Below are 19,494 nucleotides of genomic sequence, written 5' to 3'. Positions count from 1 at the left end.
GGAAGCTTTCGTTACGTCTGTCCATCGGTCCGTTCATCCATTGTCTTTTCCGGAAACCGATGGGGAAAGGAAAATTCAGGCTTCTGTAACGGTTACTACAGCAGAAGCAGCGGTAGGGGAAACACTGTTGATTGCAACAGCAGCAGTGTATGGGCACAGCGAGAGCGACTTTGCTACAGGTTCAAGTAGCGGTCGACGGCCAGCCGGTGATGAGCGGTCAGTCAACGCCAGTCTGAGCTTGTAGCTTTCAGAAGCGGCCTGCGGCAGCGGCAGCTACTGATAGAAAAAGCAACCGGTTGAAAGCAAGCTTCCATTGGGGTAGTAAGTGAGAATGGGTGTAAGGTAACAACAAAGACGAGCAGTGGAACTTGCGTTGAGGTAGCGGCCGGAAGCCCGGGGACCAGAAGCTGGGCCACAGAAGAAAACAACTGAAAAAGTGCAGCGCAAGGCTAGATGACTAGTAGTTATGAGGAAAAACTAGCCTGGTAGTAATGGAAGTCGTCATAGCAACTGGCTGCTCCCAGATTTCGTAACAAGAAGTGATAGAACGCGACAGAGAATGGTGGAAGGAAGTTTCGAAGCTTCTATCAAAGAGTAAGCGTGACTCATCACGATGGAAAGAAAAATGTTGAAAAGTAGGGCAAACACATACTGAATGAATGTGGGGGCCAACAGAAACGATTTAGTGATAACACGAGCAGTTGAGGGATAACTTAAAGTCTCTCGATTGACGTTTTAACTTACTCCCTTGAATAATCAAACAAGCATGCGTCAGCAGCGAAAAACATTTATATGTGCATAAAAAGAAAAAAAAAAACAATTTATTTGCTTTTCGCTAAAAAACTCGCTCCGAAATTTCTCGTCGTTTTCGCCGTTGAAGCAACATGAAGCTGTGCATCCACAAATCAACTGATTAACCTACCCCGAAAAGCTGATAGGAAAGCTTGTTGGTTTTCGAATACCTTTGTACCTGCTCGAAATCTGCTGGACCGCTAATGTCAGATCGATGGAACTTCCTGTCCCGACCTATGGAAGTCAACGCTACGTAGACGTGCTCACTATGACATGCCTCTCTCCCAGTCGTATTCCTCCGCTTTGTTTAGCTTATGTCCCCTTAGACAGATCGTGTTTAAGATCAGCTCTAAGCAAGTTAGTGCCCACAGAGATGATTTCCCCGTCAGGTGATTTTTTTTGTGTGAATTACAACAAAAAAAAATCGATCTTAGGCAAAACCACAAGCTTTCTTTAGCCTATTTTAAACGTACACCTCACCTACAACAGCACACCAAAAAAAAGCAGTAAAAATATAGCTGCACCTATTCCCTACTCCTACGAAACAATTCCAACGACTTCAGTCGCTGCTTGGTAGGAAATCGTTGATCGAAACCACACTCCCCGTAATATACTTTTGTTATCCCATACTGATATGAACGTGTATGGAGCCTGAGCTAGTCGCCTCATGCTGATCGCCATATCTGTTACTATCTATCTCAACCTCCGTTGTAGCTTTTGCGTGTCGCCTCTCCCCCTCGAAGTGTGATTTTATTATGGCTTTTCCATGTGTTTGGTATAATTATGGACTTATTCGATGGACTACCTCAGTGCTTGTGATTGGGCAGGGTAGACGACAGTGGTCGACAGACTCTGCCCGCCCGCCGGTCTCCTATCGGTACGTTGACAATACTTCTATCATACACAAACTTGTGTGTGCTTCAGTGCACACGCATATCGACAGATCGATTGCGGATGAGACGAAGCCATAGGCCATGTCTGAGAATTCAGACGCCACCAACAACGGTAATAACAAAGTCGACATCGCCAAGTTCACCGTGCGACGACGTTGTTGATGACTTTTTTTTTTAGCGATTAGCAGATTAGGCCATCCATCAGTCCGGCTAGTAGAGGGTAAGGTGCAGATAATGAGTTCGTGCCGTTACAGCAGCGCGACGAAGAGACTTTTCACAGCTGATGAAGAAAAATTTTCTGGATATGCTTCAACAAGTTCGTATTGATAGTTACTATTTTGCCACGTCGTAAAACTTTATCGCTTCTGTATTTATCACAGTGTGGTGGGTTTCTTATAAGATTTAATTCGTAGATACAAAACAACAGATGCAAACTAATTATACTGAGTACGCATCTTTCTGAATGTGGCTAGTATCGACGGCAGCAACATTATTCTTGCTATTACTGTTTTTGTAATCCGTTCCAGCCAGGCTATTTCTGGAATGATATGCACGCTCGCAGTTACAGTATCATCAGCTTAATTGCGGGCACTTTTCCGAGCTTATCAAACTAACGCTCTCCGTTGGTCCAGGCTACCCCCGATCAAAATAACTCGCTGCCGTCGTATTGCTTCGCCTTTGAGTGGGAGCCGACTCGATACTTCGTGACGCGCGAAAGAATTCAGGACATTACAAAACTTAGTGAATCAACCAGCACTTCGCTTTCGCTTTCAGAATAGCTCGATGTGTTGGTGTCGCCACCGTTGCTACTGCTTTGTACTGTGTCTGAACTGACTTTAGCCGCGTCCTTCGTTGCAAGCAGCTTCATCGACTGAAATACTACGATGCAATGGGGAAAGGCAGGGCGGCTTTACAGTTTTGGCAATGAATGAGTCCGCCAGTACTCTCCGAATCTCGAACTCGCTGCTAGTCCGATCCGCATCACCGGCACGGCAAAGCAAGCGCCGACGAAGGCAACGTACCGACCGAGAAAACAACGGGGACACAAAGGGCGCGAACGAGAAACAAACGAAATAGAAAGCGGTATAAAGAAGAAAGAACTGCGGCAAAGGTGGTAGCAGCAGCAGCAGCCGCACTAGAAATAATGAAGGATTCCCCGATCCTGCTTTGCCCGCTCACCGCAACCTTTTCGTCCGACCTTATCCGTCTGATCCTGCCTCATCAGCTATCCTCTACTAACGCCAGGCTACCAGTACTAGCACCTTCGTCCTGCTGACGCCTAGTTCGCTGATAGTGGCGGCAGGCCAGACGAGGCCAAAACTCCGTCTTCGAAAGAACCCAGCAAAGCCAAGGAAAGAGAATAAAAACGAACAGAGGAAGCGATAGCGGAGACGCCCCATTGGCGCCAACGCCCACCTAGAAAACCGGTGCCCGATCGACCGCCCGCCACCTTCTTCCAATACATTTGCGCAGTGGACGGAAGCATGGAAGGCTAGCTAGTGAGGATAGGAATTAGAAGAATGAACGACGGCTTCAAGAACAAGAAAAATCGAATGAGGGAAACGAGAGAGCAACGGCAATACGGAAGGAGCATCACAGACAGTTCGAGAAGGTTTTCATAGCCTGATCGCTCGGTCTTCATCAGATCGGCCGTCGTCTTCTTCGTCAGTGTTTAGTCGTTTCGCTGCCGTATGCTTTAGTTGTAGGACCGGTGACACTGCTTATAAACAGAACCGATGGCAACAGCAGCGCCGACTGCGACTGCGACAGCACGACCGGACGCCTTAGTGGAGCCTCTAGAATTTCCACGGAGCGATAGTGTGACGCTGAACTGCGCAGACGGGCTGCCGGGAAGAGTCGATCTTCTTAAGCCTTGGTCTTTTTACGCGCGGGCGTCAATGTCGTAGTTGTTTGCGATCATACCGATTTGGTGAGGCTAGTAATAATGTCGCTGATGATGGTTTTGCCAAGATTCATTTTTCGATACTTCTTTTTTTCCTTTGCTAACAAACTGTATGACTTCCTTGCTCTGTTTCTCACGATACCTATCGCCTTTCACTTTTAAAAAAATGCGCCACATTTGTGTGCTACTGTGCGCTGTTTTTTCATCAAGAAGGCATCAAGCCATAGGTAGGTGAAGCTCTTTCGCAAGCAGAAGGTTCGAGCTTAACGCTAGTTGTTAGATTTTAGAAACCAAGTCCTTTTGGTTTCATTAGAATTAGCGTAGCTTTTACTTGCTACTGCTGCAGAGTGGTAAGAACGGCGAAAAAATATGAGCCAAATACGGGTCGATGCCCATTCATCCATGCATCCCAGCCACGAACGTCATCGGGGACACCGCGAGAAGAAACGAGATAAAGAAAGCACGAGAGATCAAATGGATTGCTCGAGGGGACGACGCAGATGATAGCACGGCCATGTCACGAGCGGCGACGGGAACCTAGTCCCGTGACGACAGCGGCACCTTCGGCCTCGCTTGCTTTTACTTGGTTCTCTCAAGCCCACCTCTCGGCCACTATTTTCGGCTACCGAACTACGAAGGCTGCGTCGACCATCACCAATGCTTACACTTCACCAATTCCCATCTCTTACCTAGAACCTCCGTTTGTAGGTTCGTCCTGTTCTCTTTCTACAGCTGCCGTTATAATAAGGAAACATGTAAATATATCTGTTGTTGCTGTTAGTTTGTGGTAAAACTATCTATCTGCCGGTCCGCGGTGATTTTGGCCGTCGTAATGCTGCTGCTGGAGCTTCCAGTTGCCGTTGTTGCTGACGGTCCTCGCTGCTCTTCTAGCGGCTATGCGGCTTTGGCACCTTACTTGAGCATCGACTCGTGAAATGCAATAGGATTTTCAGTCGGCGCTGTCGTAGCTAGCGGGGCTAAGGAACAGCAGGCGACAGAGGGGCGAGAAGGCGGGCACGGCCAAGATGGGGCAGTGAGCGGCCGACTGACACTCGAACGTTCCCTTACGGCCGCTCGTATTACCACTGTGGGAGCTGGAACGATTTATAAACAAACAGAACGAGAGCGAGGCGAAAGGTCACTCTGCCAGTGGCATCAAGAGAGGAGTGCGTTGAGAGCAAATGGAAGAAGGGCAAGGAAGCTGAATGCTGCGTGCTGCTGCCGTTACTCGAAGGTAACGGAAAAATCATATCAGATTAGACTAGCCAAAACGAAAGCATCAGCAACAGAAGCAATCGTAAACAAAACAGAAGGAAAAGTGCTGGTGTAAAACAATAGTCGTTGAACCTAGCCGTTGTCCGTACCGCGCGAGTGTTCAGCAAAATGCTAATAGTTACGGGGATGGAAGCTGCGATAGCAAGAACTGCGAGACCACTATTGCTTGGGGTAGCGGTACCGAAGCAATGACAGCACGACTAGTAACAGAACATAAATATGCGCTCAGCTCATGCTCAAATTCCTTGGACGAACAGATTATGCCCCCGGGCCGTTGCCACCCAAGGGACCTTTTCTCGATTCGTGCGCTGCCGATGCTAGCGTGCTGCTCCCTTCTTTTTTGGCAGACGGCCTCACAACTAATCGCTACTGTCGGTTCTGCTGATGTCGGCCTGGTAATCGCAGCAACGGCGATGGAAGCGACGAGCGCCAACGACCGTACAATACGCACTGAGATGACGAAAAAGCGGCTCGCAAATGGTTAAGCCGCCGAGGTTTCGGCTGCCTTGCTGCCGATCTGGTTGGCTGTCCTTTCCAATGAAGTACGATGCGGTAGCTCCGGAAGCAGCAATAGAGCTCAACGATGAGATCGCTTAAACGGCAGACGCAAAGACAAGCAACAGCTACCATTGCCCGGATTTGGGGAGAGTAGAGAGATGGGCTGGAGCAAGAGCCCGACACTGGCTGAACTAACAATTGGAGGAGAACATTACTGGGTTAAAGCTTTATGAGGGAATTCGACAGAGGCACAGGCTAACGATGTCAGAGCTAACGACGACGTTGCTCGTGGCAATCTCCCTATACACCGGGCGCTACCCCCGAACGAAAGGCGGACGAAAAACAACGAATTCCTTAGAGATTATAACGAGCCAGCCAGCCAGCCAGCCAGCCAGTGGGTGGAGAGGAGCATAACAATGATAATATGTTGAAATTTGCCCGCTCCCTGCTTCTGGTAGTGCTGATACTCCCTCACCAAAATCTGCTTCTCTTTTTTCCCGTTATATGTACATTTTTAGAGTTTTCTCTCTCTCTCTCTCTCACGCTCTATATATATACATATCATTCTCTGTCTCTGTCGATTGTTTCCTCTCTCCCCCATAAACGTGTGTTTGTCGGCCGCTTTTGCTGCTCCGTGTTAGCAGATTTGTGTCCCAAGTCGTCTGACTTGAACGTATAATGGCCTGGTTACTATGATTGCTCTCAGGTTCGTTCCGCTAAAAACGAAACCCACTTAGCACCATCACTAATAGTAATGATAACAGCGTTGCGTCGAAAATGGTTTCTAAGTAATAAAGATAGCTAGTTACTGAGTCTTAGTCAGCTAATGTTCTAACACAAACATGCTATTGTCTCCATCGCTACGCGAGTATGTGCCTGTTCTGTCTCCTAGCAGTACCGTACAGCAGACTCTTGGGAGCAACGCCTGCTTGTTGTGTGCGCAAATCGGTGGGTCGGTCTTGAGGCCGAACATTGATTAATCCCGTGCGAGATTTTTATCAATAAAAAAGTTACGTACGGTTCAATGTGTATGAAGCCACATACATATATATCGTAGTTTCCAAATATACAGTGTAAACATATATAATTATTTGCGTTCTACCCTATATGTATGTATGTCTTCGAGCTTACGATGTACGGAACGCCAAAACATATTACCTTAATACTGTATTAACAACAAACAAGTTAAAGGGATAGTATAACAACTTTCTCAAGAAGTTCTATTGTTGCTCCAGATATGGACACATAGCACTTATTATATTTCCAGTTATCAGCTAAGCAATCAACAACATTTACAAATCGGCACGCATTTAAGTATATATACTACAATATACATTTAGACAATGAAGTGCAACCTCTTCAGCCGAAGTCCTATTTGCCCGACGAAGCTCTGTAGAGTTGCAGCGACAGACAAGTACCAAGAAAATTAGATAAGTGTTCGTACGATTCCTGTCCTTGATGTTTCCACGACAGAATTAACTCGTGAACTTGGTAATTCGCCATTGAAAAAATATTGGAATACTAATAATTAAACAGCTCGTTGTAAAAACAAATTCTGGAAGAGTAAATTTTTTCTAATATTTTTTTAAGAGAAGTTACAGAAAACTTTTATGCAAAACCGCCGTTGACAGACCAACAGCCGTGCATATCTATGTTCATTGAGCTACCCTATCCCTGCTTGAGTGGGTGGTATACTCGACGTCATCCTTCTAGTGGCTCTTTGCCTAAATACATTATATAGTCCCTCGTTATTTTCTCTGATAAGATCATCGGTGCTGCTTCGAACCAATCTGTCACCGCCTTTCTGTCTTCCTTTAAAATAGAATACTAAATACAAGACTATATTAGTTATTGGTTCATATTTTAAACGAAGGGACAGTTTAAGATGTGTCCTATTCCATAATTGACCCCAGCATCTAGCGAATGTTGGGCATTCTCTTCGGTTTTCGCTCTACCTCAAATGCGATTAAGTAAATGTTTCGAATGGTACGTACGAGCCTGTTTTGATCAAGCGCTGCCTTAGATGGCTCGCCTCGCCCAGTACAAAACAGAAAATATCCGCGTCATATTTATAGGTTTAGTAAACGACACGTTACTGCCGGACCGCTACGGGGATTGGCCCTACGTTTAAGCTCTATCAAAAACTCTTTAATCATAAGTGATCGACACATTAAAGAAAATACAACCGTGCATCGTTTGACATACGGGAAAACGTGAATAAGCTTCGTTTATTTCCTGTTCGTTTGACGTTGTTTTTATTTAGTCTAATAAACGCTGCTGAGGCTGAAGACAAATCAAGACACCTTTGTTGTTTAAATTAGTCGCTGTCAGTCGAGTTTATTACATCAGTTGCATTTATAGCAGAGGAAATAGCATGGATCGCAGCAACCTCAGTAGCAAATGTTGACTTACAATGCGAAGGCTGGCCTCCTGGGAGATTTAATGCTTCGTCGGAGTAGAGCTTCAACTCGCCATTTGTCCGCCGGTTCATCCCTCGCATCTGACGAAATTCTAGTGAACAAACGATTCACTGGACCTCCACTGATTGTTAGCCCGAACACGCACATCCAACTCTATGGAGGTTATTTCTATGTTGTTACGGCGCTGCATCCTGAAGTGGATATAGGTAAAGAAAAAGATACTAGATAGACGAACACATTAAGAAGCATGGACGGTTCTGCGCCACAACTCAACGCAAGATCAACGGCGGACTGAAATACGCCTAATGGCAGATTTCCTACTGTCAGCGGAAGAAGATTTTGGAGACCTTGAAGAGACGAGATCAAATCATCATCAGTATATATTAGTGGGAGTGAAAGGCGCCCATCACCATTGCTAAGCCTGTTACACAGGGGCAGCCAGGGAGATCGCCATAAGACAGGCTGGTGACGTCACTTTGCGAACAACAAAAGTGCTTCGAGGCCTGTTTCGGCTCGCGCTTATAGACGGAAGGCCGAGAGCTCAAAAAACTGCACTTAGTCGTTCTTAATTATCTACTCTTTTAGCATGAAGTTTTTTTTAAATTAGCTAGTCTAGGCCAAGAGCGAGAGCAATGGAAGGAGCGAGCATGATCCCTCAAACGACTAAGTACCTACTGTTTGTCCTCATGTATCTTGTGCTTCAATGGTAGATGCGACCGGCTGCAATGTAAACAATGAGGTCAGCTTTGATCGGATTGATTGAATGAATCTATATTTAATTACACCTGTCAGTTTGCTTGGTTATTATTACCACACTAACGTAAGCAAACTTTAGACTATAATGGGTTTTTGATCGTTTAGAAACAAAGTAGTGGAAGCGTTCTGTCGGTATTCTATCTCCTATGCAGAGCATATCTATTTTGTGTCGGAGCGGCAATTTGTCAAGTGTCTGTATATGAAGGTAAGTGACGACGGACTCACGTGTTGTACTGGTTATATTCGATCTATTATTCAACATGGTGTAACATTGTTTTCATGTAATGCCACATTTAACACATAACTACAAATCTGTGTTTAGTTTTTGTTTTGGATCCATAATCACGGTATTTATTACGGCATAGCGAAAATTACGTAGAACTGCTGCCTGTTTCAACAACAATATAGCTCACATCTTTTTTGTGGAAACATTAAGGATGCGAATTATTTACTTGGCCTAATTGTTTCGATGATTCGAAAAACTAAATAACATTCGTTGTTGAGCTGAGTGCAGGTACGATTTTAGTATAATATGGTATTACGAGTTCTGACGTTCCAAAGCCATATCATCCGAACATTTCGTCTGATCTGACATTAGCGCCCTGCATCTACCATGTCAACGAAACGACTAGCTCGGTAAACGATTGACAAACGTTCCTTCTCGACACGTTAAGCTACGGAAAAGAAGTTCAGTGATAAACTCAGGTTGTCGGAGGTCGGAGAGAGTCGGCATGCCCAATTCGATCCCGATGATGGTGACAATATTGTTGTAATACCCCCTTCCGGCCAAAGTATTTTCTATATTTCTGCTATGAAATAGGCAAATTTCGCAGATCAAGATGACATCGTGCAATGAAAACACTTTTTCTACAGTTAGGAGTATTCTGTTTTACCGGCGATGCAGACGTGTTACAGATTCAAGAAAATTGCGTTACACTGATTAAAACCTTTTCATCACAATTTTGCTTAAAAAAAATACGTAACTAAATCTTCAAATATTACGTACGTAATCTGACCGTGTCCTTGCGTCAGACCTTGAAAATGCTGCTAACCTTCCGTCAGTGTAGAGTTCTTATCGCTATGTGTCCATCGTCTCGGGATCGCACTAAAGCGTTCAACATGATTCAGGTAAAGCGATCTTCATCTCAATACAATACAGCTCTATTTAATTGGGGTTAACTGCTACCTAACCTCACGTTTATATATAATACATAAAAATCAAGGCGGTCATATCGCATAGGTGTTACGGTAATGAAGACTGCCCGGCAAATTCTAGGAGGAATTTCACTGTTTTCGCTGCCAAGTGACGATACCAGTTTAATAGAAGCAATAATAATTGTCTGCGAAGGTCACGGACGTGAACGGACACATGATGAATGCGTGTCGACTGGAAGCGTAAAATAAACGACTTCTAGCAATTTAAATAACCTAATAAACCAGCGCTTTTGTCACAAATCTTGTCCTACTAGGACATGGTACAAATACTGAAACGCTTAACGTCCCTGCGCTTTGGTCCTACATCGAACAGCCGAACGAAACCGAAACGTTGGGGTCGTTCCGGTCAGTGTCCTTTTACCAACATTCTAGTAAGGACTTCTGCTCTTCGAGGCACGTCGAAGTCTTCTCGCCCAGACGACTAACAGACAAAGCTAAAGAGCTGCGCCTGTGCTATAGCCTATCGACCACAACTGGTGGTTTTGCTTCTTGCTTATGATATTTACAAAGAACCAGTCGTATCTACTTCAGCGTGTTCATCAGTGAATCAAGAAGTTCAATATTAGAATGGCCATGTAGCCACATGGACAAATTAACTGCCGATTGTTATATTTATTTCGACGTGGAACGACATGTCTGTATTTATTGATAATGACGTAGATCGATTCGCCTCGAATCGAATGAAAGGAAGAAAAAATGCAGCTTCTAATCTTATTGCTATGCATCTAAGTTCAACTAACATAGCGCTACACGGGACCTGCTACAATCAAAGGAAGAACCTTTTAATTTGAATTAAATACCTCTGAGAGCAGCAAATTGCGTTCTTCATTGCAGTCTTCGTATCCCAAACTCGATGGAGTATTCAGTTTCATATCATCCGGAGCCTTATGTCCGCTTCAATATTCGCCAGTTTTCTCGCACTGGTAACTTTGCGATAGTAAAATATTATATATCTCTGCATTCGCACGAGTTCCTCATTTGTGCTGTGTATAATTAGGAGAAATACGTCTATATGTTTAGCGCGCCAAACTAAACGTATCGAATAGATACTGTTCTTGTATCGGGTGAAGTCCCGTATAGAAATACAGAGATGCTTCACTTGACATATGTACAGGCTATCCATTTTACATCGCATAGACAACACCTATATATATATACGTGTACCTAACGTAAGCAGAAAGAGCCGTCCGTGATGCCTTTTTCTTTGTTGACGGTGGCGGTGACAACGTTCGCGGCGGCTTCTGCCGCGTTCGCAGTAGACACTGCCTAGCTGGGTTGGGTGACCCACTGGCTGATTATGGTCGTAGTGGTAGCAGCAGTATGGTATTTGCAACGGTGGTGGTAGTACATTTGGCCATTTACTCTATACCATGCAGATGCGATTGCGACAACGTTCCGGCAACCTTTTCGCTCCAGGGGGCGTTTCCCGGTCCGACCATGCACGCTTCCAAGTTCGCAAGCTAACGTTCTCTGCCATCCAAACAGTCACAGATAGCAAAGGCATACGTACAAGCAGAGATATGTACTGCTGTGCGGAAGCGTAACTGCACGCGAGCAATTTGCTTCCGTTTTCGCCCAGGAGTGAGAGCCTAGGGTGAGAGAAGAGAAAAGTGAGTGTAGCTAACGGGACACGGTGGAGGGTACTGGGAAGGGCTAAGATGGGACAGAAGCGGCCGAAATGCTAGAGCCTGTCTAACGGGAGCAGCCGCACACGGGATGGGAGTCGTCATCCCCCCTATTATGAGGCGTGCGTTTCCCCAGCCATTCAGGCGCCCCCGTAAAATGACGCAGAAATGGCTGTAGCAGCCGTTCTCGTGCGTAAACAGTAAACTAGAAAGAAATGCATTGTACTTACTTTGTTTTTCCGTCCATCCGTCGCCGCCGTTCATCCAAGTGTTTAAAGTGTAATTGTGCCCATTTAAAAGTAAACGCCCACATATCTTAGGGTAACCACCGTATGCGAATTAGCTTGGTAGAGTTAGTTAGCAACGCTGACAAACACTTATACATGAGCAATGTACTTCGATTTTTGCGAGATACACAAATACAGATATGAACGAAGCTTCGTGTGAGTCTAGAATTTATCCGGCTAGATTACTATGCAGCATTCGTAACAACCTCAATCCCAATTGCTTACATCAGGGAGGTACAATATACCTGCTAATTGCAAATTACACGAACGAAACGAAGACAGGGTAATAGTACTCTCAACGAATAGATATGTTTAGCAAGTAACTACACGAGACGGTAGTATATTGGATGCAAGCCGCTCGTTTGGCCACTTACCCATAACTCGTATGAGTTATGGGTCCCTAGAATTGTGACCGCGCTTCACGGTCTCGTGATAACCGCGTTGGGCTGACGCAGGTCTTCGATGTGGTGTGATATGATAAAGGAGATATACAACCAAATTTATTTACATATACTAGCCTTCATTACATCTCACGTACACGGGCAATTTCATTGCTGACCCTGCTGCTGCCGCCGTTCCGATAGTTCGATATTTATGATTTTTTATCCTGAAAGGTAGTTTTTTGATGTGTTCTCTTTCTCTTCTAATAGCGGAATATGTGCGGATAATTTCTATTTCTAAACAGAATACAGATACTTAATGATGCCATCATGTCAAACGCTTTGCACAATTTTCCATAAAAAATTCCATTATACTCTACTTTTGAATTGGGAAGTTCAGTTGAGAAGAGCTACGGTGACAGGTCATAATTACGTTTGTTTCCCCTTCGTTGAGACTTGGGTCGCAGCTTCACTTCAGAACAATTCAACACCGGAGTATACTCGTCGATGAGGTTGCATAGTGATGTCAATTTTTTGCGCGCTTGCTGCCAGAACTCCATTTTTGACTTTATGTAACTGCCAGAAGCAGCTGGATATTGCGACGGACAATTCTGATATATTGTTTTTCTCGATTCCCGTCTCTCTCTTTCTTACACGGATATTACAACTACTAGCTATTGATTGCTATTGTCGAATGGCGGCAGTCGTCACCAACAGCCGGCGCTGACGTCATCGTCCCCGTCAACGTTGTTGCAGTCACTGTAGGCAGGCGTCTCTTTGGGGTAGCACATTGCGTTGGGGTTGGGGCGTCTTATTCTGCCTCGTATCGGTACTAACTCACTGGCGGCACTGCATGGCTGTGCTAGACTGGCCCAGCTAGTTAAAAAATGGCCGACAGGCCGAAGGATAGACAGGCTGTCGGTTCGGTATCGTCGCTAGCACAACAACACAGTACCGATGTAATAAGCTGCAATCGACCGGATCAATACCCCTACCGCTATAGCCGTATGCCCCATCATCCCTACCCCGCTTACCTCCTATTATAGCCATTCAAGGCTTTCCAAACCAACTCCTGAACTCTTTACAAACCAGCCTCGACAAGCTACCGTGAGTCCTCACTTGCGTCCTCCCTTTCGGCGCTAACCAAACGGAAAGTACCTTAGTGTCAGACTAGCCCCTAGTCGCCTCCTAAATTGGCCTCTGTTTCTCTCTGTCCACTCAACTCTGCCACAATACGAGTACCACCGCTCGCATGACTCCAGAGCCCCCCTTCTCTTTGTACTAGTGTTATGGACTATTCCGAATGACAATGACAGGATTGGACTGTCTGTATCTAGCAGCCGTTCCGATAAAGCATTTGACGAACAGCATTGATGGTCAAATTGTCATGGTTTTTGTCGCCATCCACACTTCAATACCCTCGCCCTGGTATCACAGCGTTCCGCAGTGCGCGACTCTGCGACAGTCGACAAATCGGTGACACGATGCTTCATGGATAGTAAATCTGGTGCTGTCTGCCGCCCAAACACTTCAATCGAGGCATCGTGGTGGACGGAACGTAACTGTAAAGCAGTGCTCACGTAACCCCAGTTCGACATATATATTAGTAGAAAGACACACACATGCACGCGTCGATACAGCTGTTCGGAGCGAGCAAAGAAACACGAGATTTTTTTGCTGTTTCAGGGGACGATGACATTGTTTTCAGATCATAAATTTCAATCTACCATTTGTATTCGGCGCGTTAAGAGGACTGAGGGACAAAGTATTTGAAGATGAAACCAAAAGATTCATGATTTAGGAGAATCCGCAGCACTTATGCGATAGGTCGCACTGCTTAGCCAAAGCCTGCATTCTTAACCTAAGGACAGAGTGAATGGATCTGTTTCGTTTATGCCGTAAGCTGATATTGTGAAGTTTGTGTAATAATTAGTAAAATATAATACTACATCAAATTAACGGAAAGATATGCGGTTTACTAAGTGACTTTCATCTGCGTACGTTTCAGACTAAAAGATAGTTTAAAAAATTTAATCAGGTGGCGATCAATTGGTCTTTTTGCCCATTTATTCTTGGAATGATGGCAACTGAACGAGGCGACTGTCTCCGTTAACGTTTAGTACCTGCTCTTACATTGGGCGGTTACAAGCTTAATTGGGGAGAAGCTAACGTGAATGTCTAGTCCTTCAGAGTTCCCACAGTGGTTAATATATTAATCATCGACATAGTATCAAAGCTTACAATCTGCACGATTTCTTCAGTAAAACCACTCTGAAGCAGTACTTTGACAAAGCTGACATGGACAGTTCTGTTATTCAACTAGATATAGCTCGAAGTTCCGATAGATTTTTTCCATCTCATGTGTCGGCTACTACGCGCACCGGATATGCAGGACTCTCCGCCGTGTGCATGAAAGGTAAATTAAGACCGAAAAATCTGCACTATTAAAATAGCCTCCAGGGTCATGATTTTTTTACGTAATGGAAACTGGGGCCAATTTCCGAATGCACCTTCGTTTGGTTAAGGGTAGTCAATAAAATCCGCAGGGACGGAATTCGGAGCACACATGCACCTACGCGATACCTGGCCACCGATATATAGAGCGAAAAAAGACATATATACATACACGTGTCTTTTTTTTGCTTTGTGGCACTGACTCTCAAGATTGTTATTACTAAAGATACACATATGGCCTTAATATACTTGTTAGCATGATCTATGGTGCATATCACAAGTAAGGTTCAACTAACAATTACTGGCAAGGGACGTCACCTACGAACCGATAATTTATACGCGTCTGCTTACACGAATTTTGATTAAGATGCAATTACCTCGACAATTGAATGATTACCGAATAACACTGGTAGTAAGTAAAAGTGGAGCTGCCATAGCCAGCGCAGATATTGTAAGTGGTTTACTCTGTCTTGGATTTACCGTGTTTATTGAACCTCGAACGTGATTGCCTGTACCTGTTATCTGTTGCCCCCTTGCACGATTTAATGGTTAGACCAAGGTATGCATACACATACTGTTTCAATGCTCCAAACTTACTGCCGAATTCGGATTCATCCTATCGTGAGCAAACTGTGTCCGTTCATGTTGTGAGCCGCGAGCGAATCAAAGCGATAGATATAGTATTTCTGCTCGGTCCGAACCACAGCAATGGAAAAAAAGTACCAGCAGCCCCACCGAGGTCGCCTGGGTGGTTTTCGTAAATGATTTATTGCCCTTAATTGTCATTTTGCTTATCGAACATCGAACAACAGAAGTTCTTCATTTGTCGAACTCGCCAGCCTTGTGTCGTCTTGCCTTGTTTCGTTTACAGCGTGCAGGCATAAATGATCAACTTCCTGTAGTCTATTTGCGGACCTGTCAGGCCAACTGCTGTACCCTATCATGATATCAATCCGTATTCGTCCCTTCAAAGTGGTGTATTTTTTGCCCGCTCATATTCCTGCTGGGTATTATGCTGCTATACTAACAATATCGTCACCGTAACGCGTTACCCTCTACAGCCGGCGATAACACGACAGTTGACCCAGGAATTACGAATACGTACATGTTGTAACGACGGACGTTCGGTCTTCGGACGGTCCTTTTCGTCAGTGTCGCCAGATGCACAGACAATCTTGGCTTGCGTTGCCGCTTTTCCGTATCTCGCTGATTTAGGTTTCAACGGGTAATTTTTATGTCGATTATTTTGTAATGGAAACAGGGGAACGCACTGGCACAATTCACATCAGTGATTTCCTATTCCAGTAGCATTACCTCAGCCACCGATACGGCTCCCGTTACTGCCTTCCTTATAGTTTTTAGCGCATCACAGACGCCGGGAGCTGTTCCCGTTTCAGATAGCCGCCACGGTCAGTCGGCAGGCCAATACAAGACTAGGTTTGTGGATAGTAAAAGCGCGGCCATAAAGAATTCGGGCGTGTTCTACAGAGACCGGCCGCAGAGAAACAAGACTATCTGACCTTGTCTGTGCTAGTATTCGAAATATTCACTGTTCAAAAGAACGCGGGTAGTATCAGTAGTAAACGCCGCAAATGGAGCAGATTCATGCCAGAACATATTTCTACAAAGGTAGACGACGTGCAGCTATCTGCCTACACATGTAAAGCAAAATTGTAGTAGATTGAAATTTTTAATGGGGTCAGCCGAGATGCCAAAGTTTACTCTCCTGTTCATTGCTAATACGCAAATGTGAGTGTGGATCTGGGCAAAGGATGAAAGACGAGAAGGGGCCGCTCACAACCAGAGTGCCAGCTTGCTTATAATTCGATCAGGTTTAGGCTTCCAGGGTTAACTCACGAAAGAAGCGCATTCGTAAGGTATGAGGTACGTCCGTAATAGGAAATTCGTCTTAAAAATGGCCCTGACACCGATGTAAACAAGATGAAAAAGCAATTTGTCACACTCATAGTGCCCACGTGGATATCCCGTGAACATCCAGTCCGCTTGGCTTTTAGACTACGATTCCGTTTAGTGGCCACAGGAACCCTGTAACTGAGTTATGGCAGGCTATGACTTTCAATATTGTCAATTTATTACTATGATAGCAAGTATGCTCTTTTTACCTCTCATGGAGATCGCCCTGTTCAATTGTGTCGTAAACCTTTCTGGCAAACAGATAATACCCGAAGATTCATCCGATCCTATACGTCCTTCTACATGAAGCAAAATTACATAGTTTGACTGCTCAAATCTGCTGACGCTGTTCAAATCTGAATTAAAACAAAATCTATCGTGAAGAGAAAGAGTTGATTGTAAATAGATGTTCGATTGTCTGTATCATCATCGTTATTATCGGTTAGGATTATCCTTCATGTTCCAGCATGCCACTGTATAATATTACTATGTTTAGATAGTTTCCAGATGGCGTCTGTCTTTACCTGTTAGGGTCGATTGTTCGCTTCACTTTGCCTGTTTGAGCCTTCCACCTTTCACTTCCCAACGTAGAATTAGGAGAGAGAGAGAGAGAGAGAGAGAGACAGAGAGAGAGAAACAGCTTGAGTTCTGGAGTGAACAAGCGACAAGTAAGACGTGGTGCGCGTAACACGGGCATACCAGAGTATCAGAATGTACAAGATGTCCAATATATCCGCATACCGGGGCTTATGTGATTGGGTTGATACGACGATTCGTAAACCAGCGCCAGGTTGAGTTTGTCGCGCAGCGCCAGAAGCAACAGGAAACCTGGCATGGCAGTAACAGGTACTAATCGTGCCTCTGATACTCTACTTCATCTGTGACAGCCAGATTACGCCCCGGAAACACGCACGATGTAGAATCGTCGAAAAAAGGCAGGGTGTTGACGCCGTTGCGACTAGGAGCGGAAGGGCAGCAAAAAGCAGCCCGCTGCTTTGCCTGCGCTAGTACAGATGGTATAATCTACCGATACGTCTGTATGACGATTGAAGTAAAAGCTTCTGCTTTTCTTTCCTTTCGAGCTGAGACGTGTAGGCTTAATGAGCCTATGCTGAACCTAGAACTGATCGGACCGCTCCAAGGAACTGGATATGGTCCGCGCGCAATGGTCGAGTCAAACGCAAAACTGCTTTTTTTCGTAGCTGCTGACTGATCCGCAAAAGCCCAACCAACGAAGCCACTAGCTAACGAGTCTCAGTTGTACTAGTTGCAGAAACGTTTTTCCTGCGGACATTTTTATCCACTCGCCACTTTAATAACAGCACCAAAAGCATACCCCTCATTTCGTCGACATCAGTGGCGTTAGACGCTGTGCGATGCCACGCTGAAAGTGCGCGCTTTCTTGTGGGTGCCTTCGAGCGAACATCAGTAAGCTTAGTGAATCTGATTGCAAACCATGTTGCTTTTTATCAGTGGCAATACCTCCCCGACCTTCCTTTTAGCCAGTCCATCATCCTATTGCGTTAGCAGAAGTTCCGTTTCATGCCCCCTTTTGTTGTTCGCTGCCTTTTGTAGCCTATGGTCTATACCTTGCAGGCTAAACGGTGGCGCCGATGTGGTAAACGTCGAGAGCACCCGACTGCTGTATGCCCAGCAGTCGGTCTCTGAGTCGAAGACTGAGTTCAAAAAGCGGCAGTAACTAGCGGTCGATGCTCAGTATTTTTTGGTTAAAGAGACGACGGTTGGAGAGAGACGGCCGAACTACTCCTGCCGACTATCAAAAAATTGCGGCGAGGGTCAGCTCATCGGCTAATCCTTTCACTGGCGCAGGCTGGGAAGGTCGAGCGGCCCTTCGTTCATGCTAAGTGCATTCGACGTTGGTTGTCGACAAATGACGTTCTCGTCAACTTTTCACTGCTTTCTGTTGAAAGAGTGACGAGCCGATCGTAATTACCAATGTAGGGCCTTTTGTAAGTATTAAGTAAGTGTAAGTAGGTGTAAGTAAGTGTTGAAAGTTGAATGAGTGATCGATGAGTCGGGAAGCTGCGCAAAGATGCTACCGGGGTTGCTCCTCCAAACAGGACGGCTATGAGATCTACTTTGTGTTGGGACGCTTAGTAAATTTCGATGGGTCTACAGGTGAACTAGCGAAATATGTATCTTGTACCAACTCTGATTGATCGGGTATTCATGAAAAACAAGAAAACGCTTTTTCAAGGAGACCACGTATTTCTAATTCACCAAAACAAACTTGTCACGAGATGAAGGGTTTTCGCAGTATTTACCGGAAGATGTAGAATCCACCTGATACGTAATTTTTTTCTATTGAAAGTTACAACGATGCTTGATAATGGCTACATTACACGATACAATCTTGAACATTATCAAACAATTTCAGAAAGAGAGAGAGCCTAAGAGCAATCGACAAGCGAAAAGTTACTGTGGTCTATAAATCTAATGAGCGCATCGATATTCCCCAGTGTAACAGAGATATCAACGACGAGGTTAGGAATAGTTTGTTATGACTGAGCGATAGCAACGTACAATAGTGGAGAAACATCAGCCATTTTTTAGGCGGATAATTCTAGTAACACAGTGAGCAACACAGTCTAATAAGAAACATATCCGTTATGCGTTGGTTAACATTTGCCTAGACCTATTGATTTTGTAGCGCTCTTAGATCACGCAAAAGCTCGCGTCTAGAAAAAAACAGTTCTGATAGGAATTGACACGTGCTACTAGGATGAAACAGCTGCTGTTGACAACTAGGTATCAATAGTAAAAGAAAAGCTGTTGAAGTACAGATGTAAAATTAATTAGGCCCATCAGTCGAAATCTCGCTTAGATTCTCATTAAAATGCTAAAAACTTGTTAAAAAAAAAAAATAAGTAAAATGTTTTTCAATATCCCATGAACTTTTCGTTATTATCCACTCTTCGTTTTTGCAAAATAGCCCCATTTAGCTCAACGTTTTATTTGTCCATTCGTTTTTTCTTTTTGTTGGCAGCAGCTTACCTGCGCAACAGTAGTTCATTAAATAATTTTTCCCTCATATGTGGATAAATCTAAAATAAGTAGCTGG

General features: G+C 44.7%; 1 protein-coding gene across 10 annotated transcripts in view; it reads right to left on the bottom strand.

The window, feature by feature from the left end:
* Positions 1-7,665: 7,665 nt before the first annotated feature.
* Positions 7,666-19,494, bottom strand: part of LOC147754451 (uncharacterized) — a 31,625-nt gene continuing 19,796 nt past the window's right edge. For 3 of the 10 annotated variants that reach the window (XR_015317886.1, XR_015317883.1, XM_086976008.1), the window contains exon 2: positions 7,666-7,972. Coding sequence is in view for 1 of the 10 variants with exons in the window: in XM_086976008.1 (XP_086832134.1) it covers positions 7,958-7,972 (15 nt within the window). In the remaining 9 variants the exon portion in view is untranslated. The other 7 variants (XR_015317889.1, XR_015317888.1, XR_015317882.1 and 4 more) reach the window with 6 other exon arrangements.

The sequence above is a fragment of the Varroa destructor genome, unplaced genomic scaffold (genome assembly GCF_002443255.2).
Source record: "Varroa destructor unplaced genomic scaffold, Vdes_3.0 BEIS01000007.1, whole genome shotgun sequence".
NCBI classification, from domain to species: Eukaryota; Metazoa; Arthropoda; class Arachnida; order Mesostigmata; family Varroidae; genus Varroa; species Varroa destructor.
This window is presented reverse-complemented; position numbering and strand designations above follow the sequence as displayed.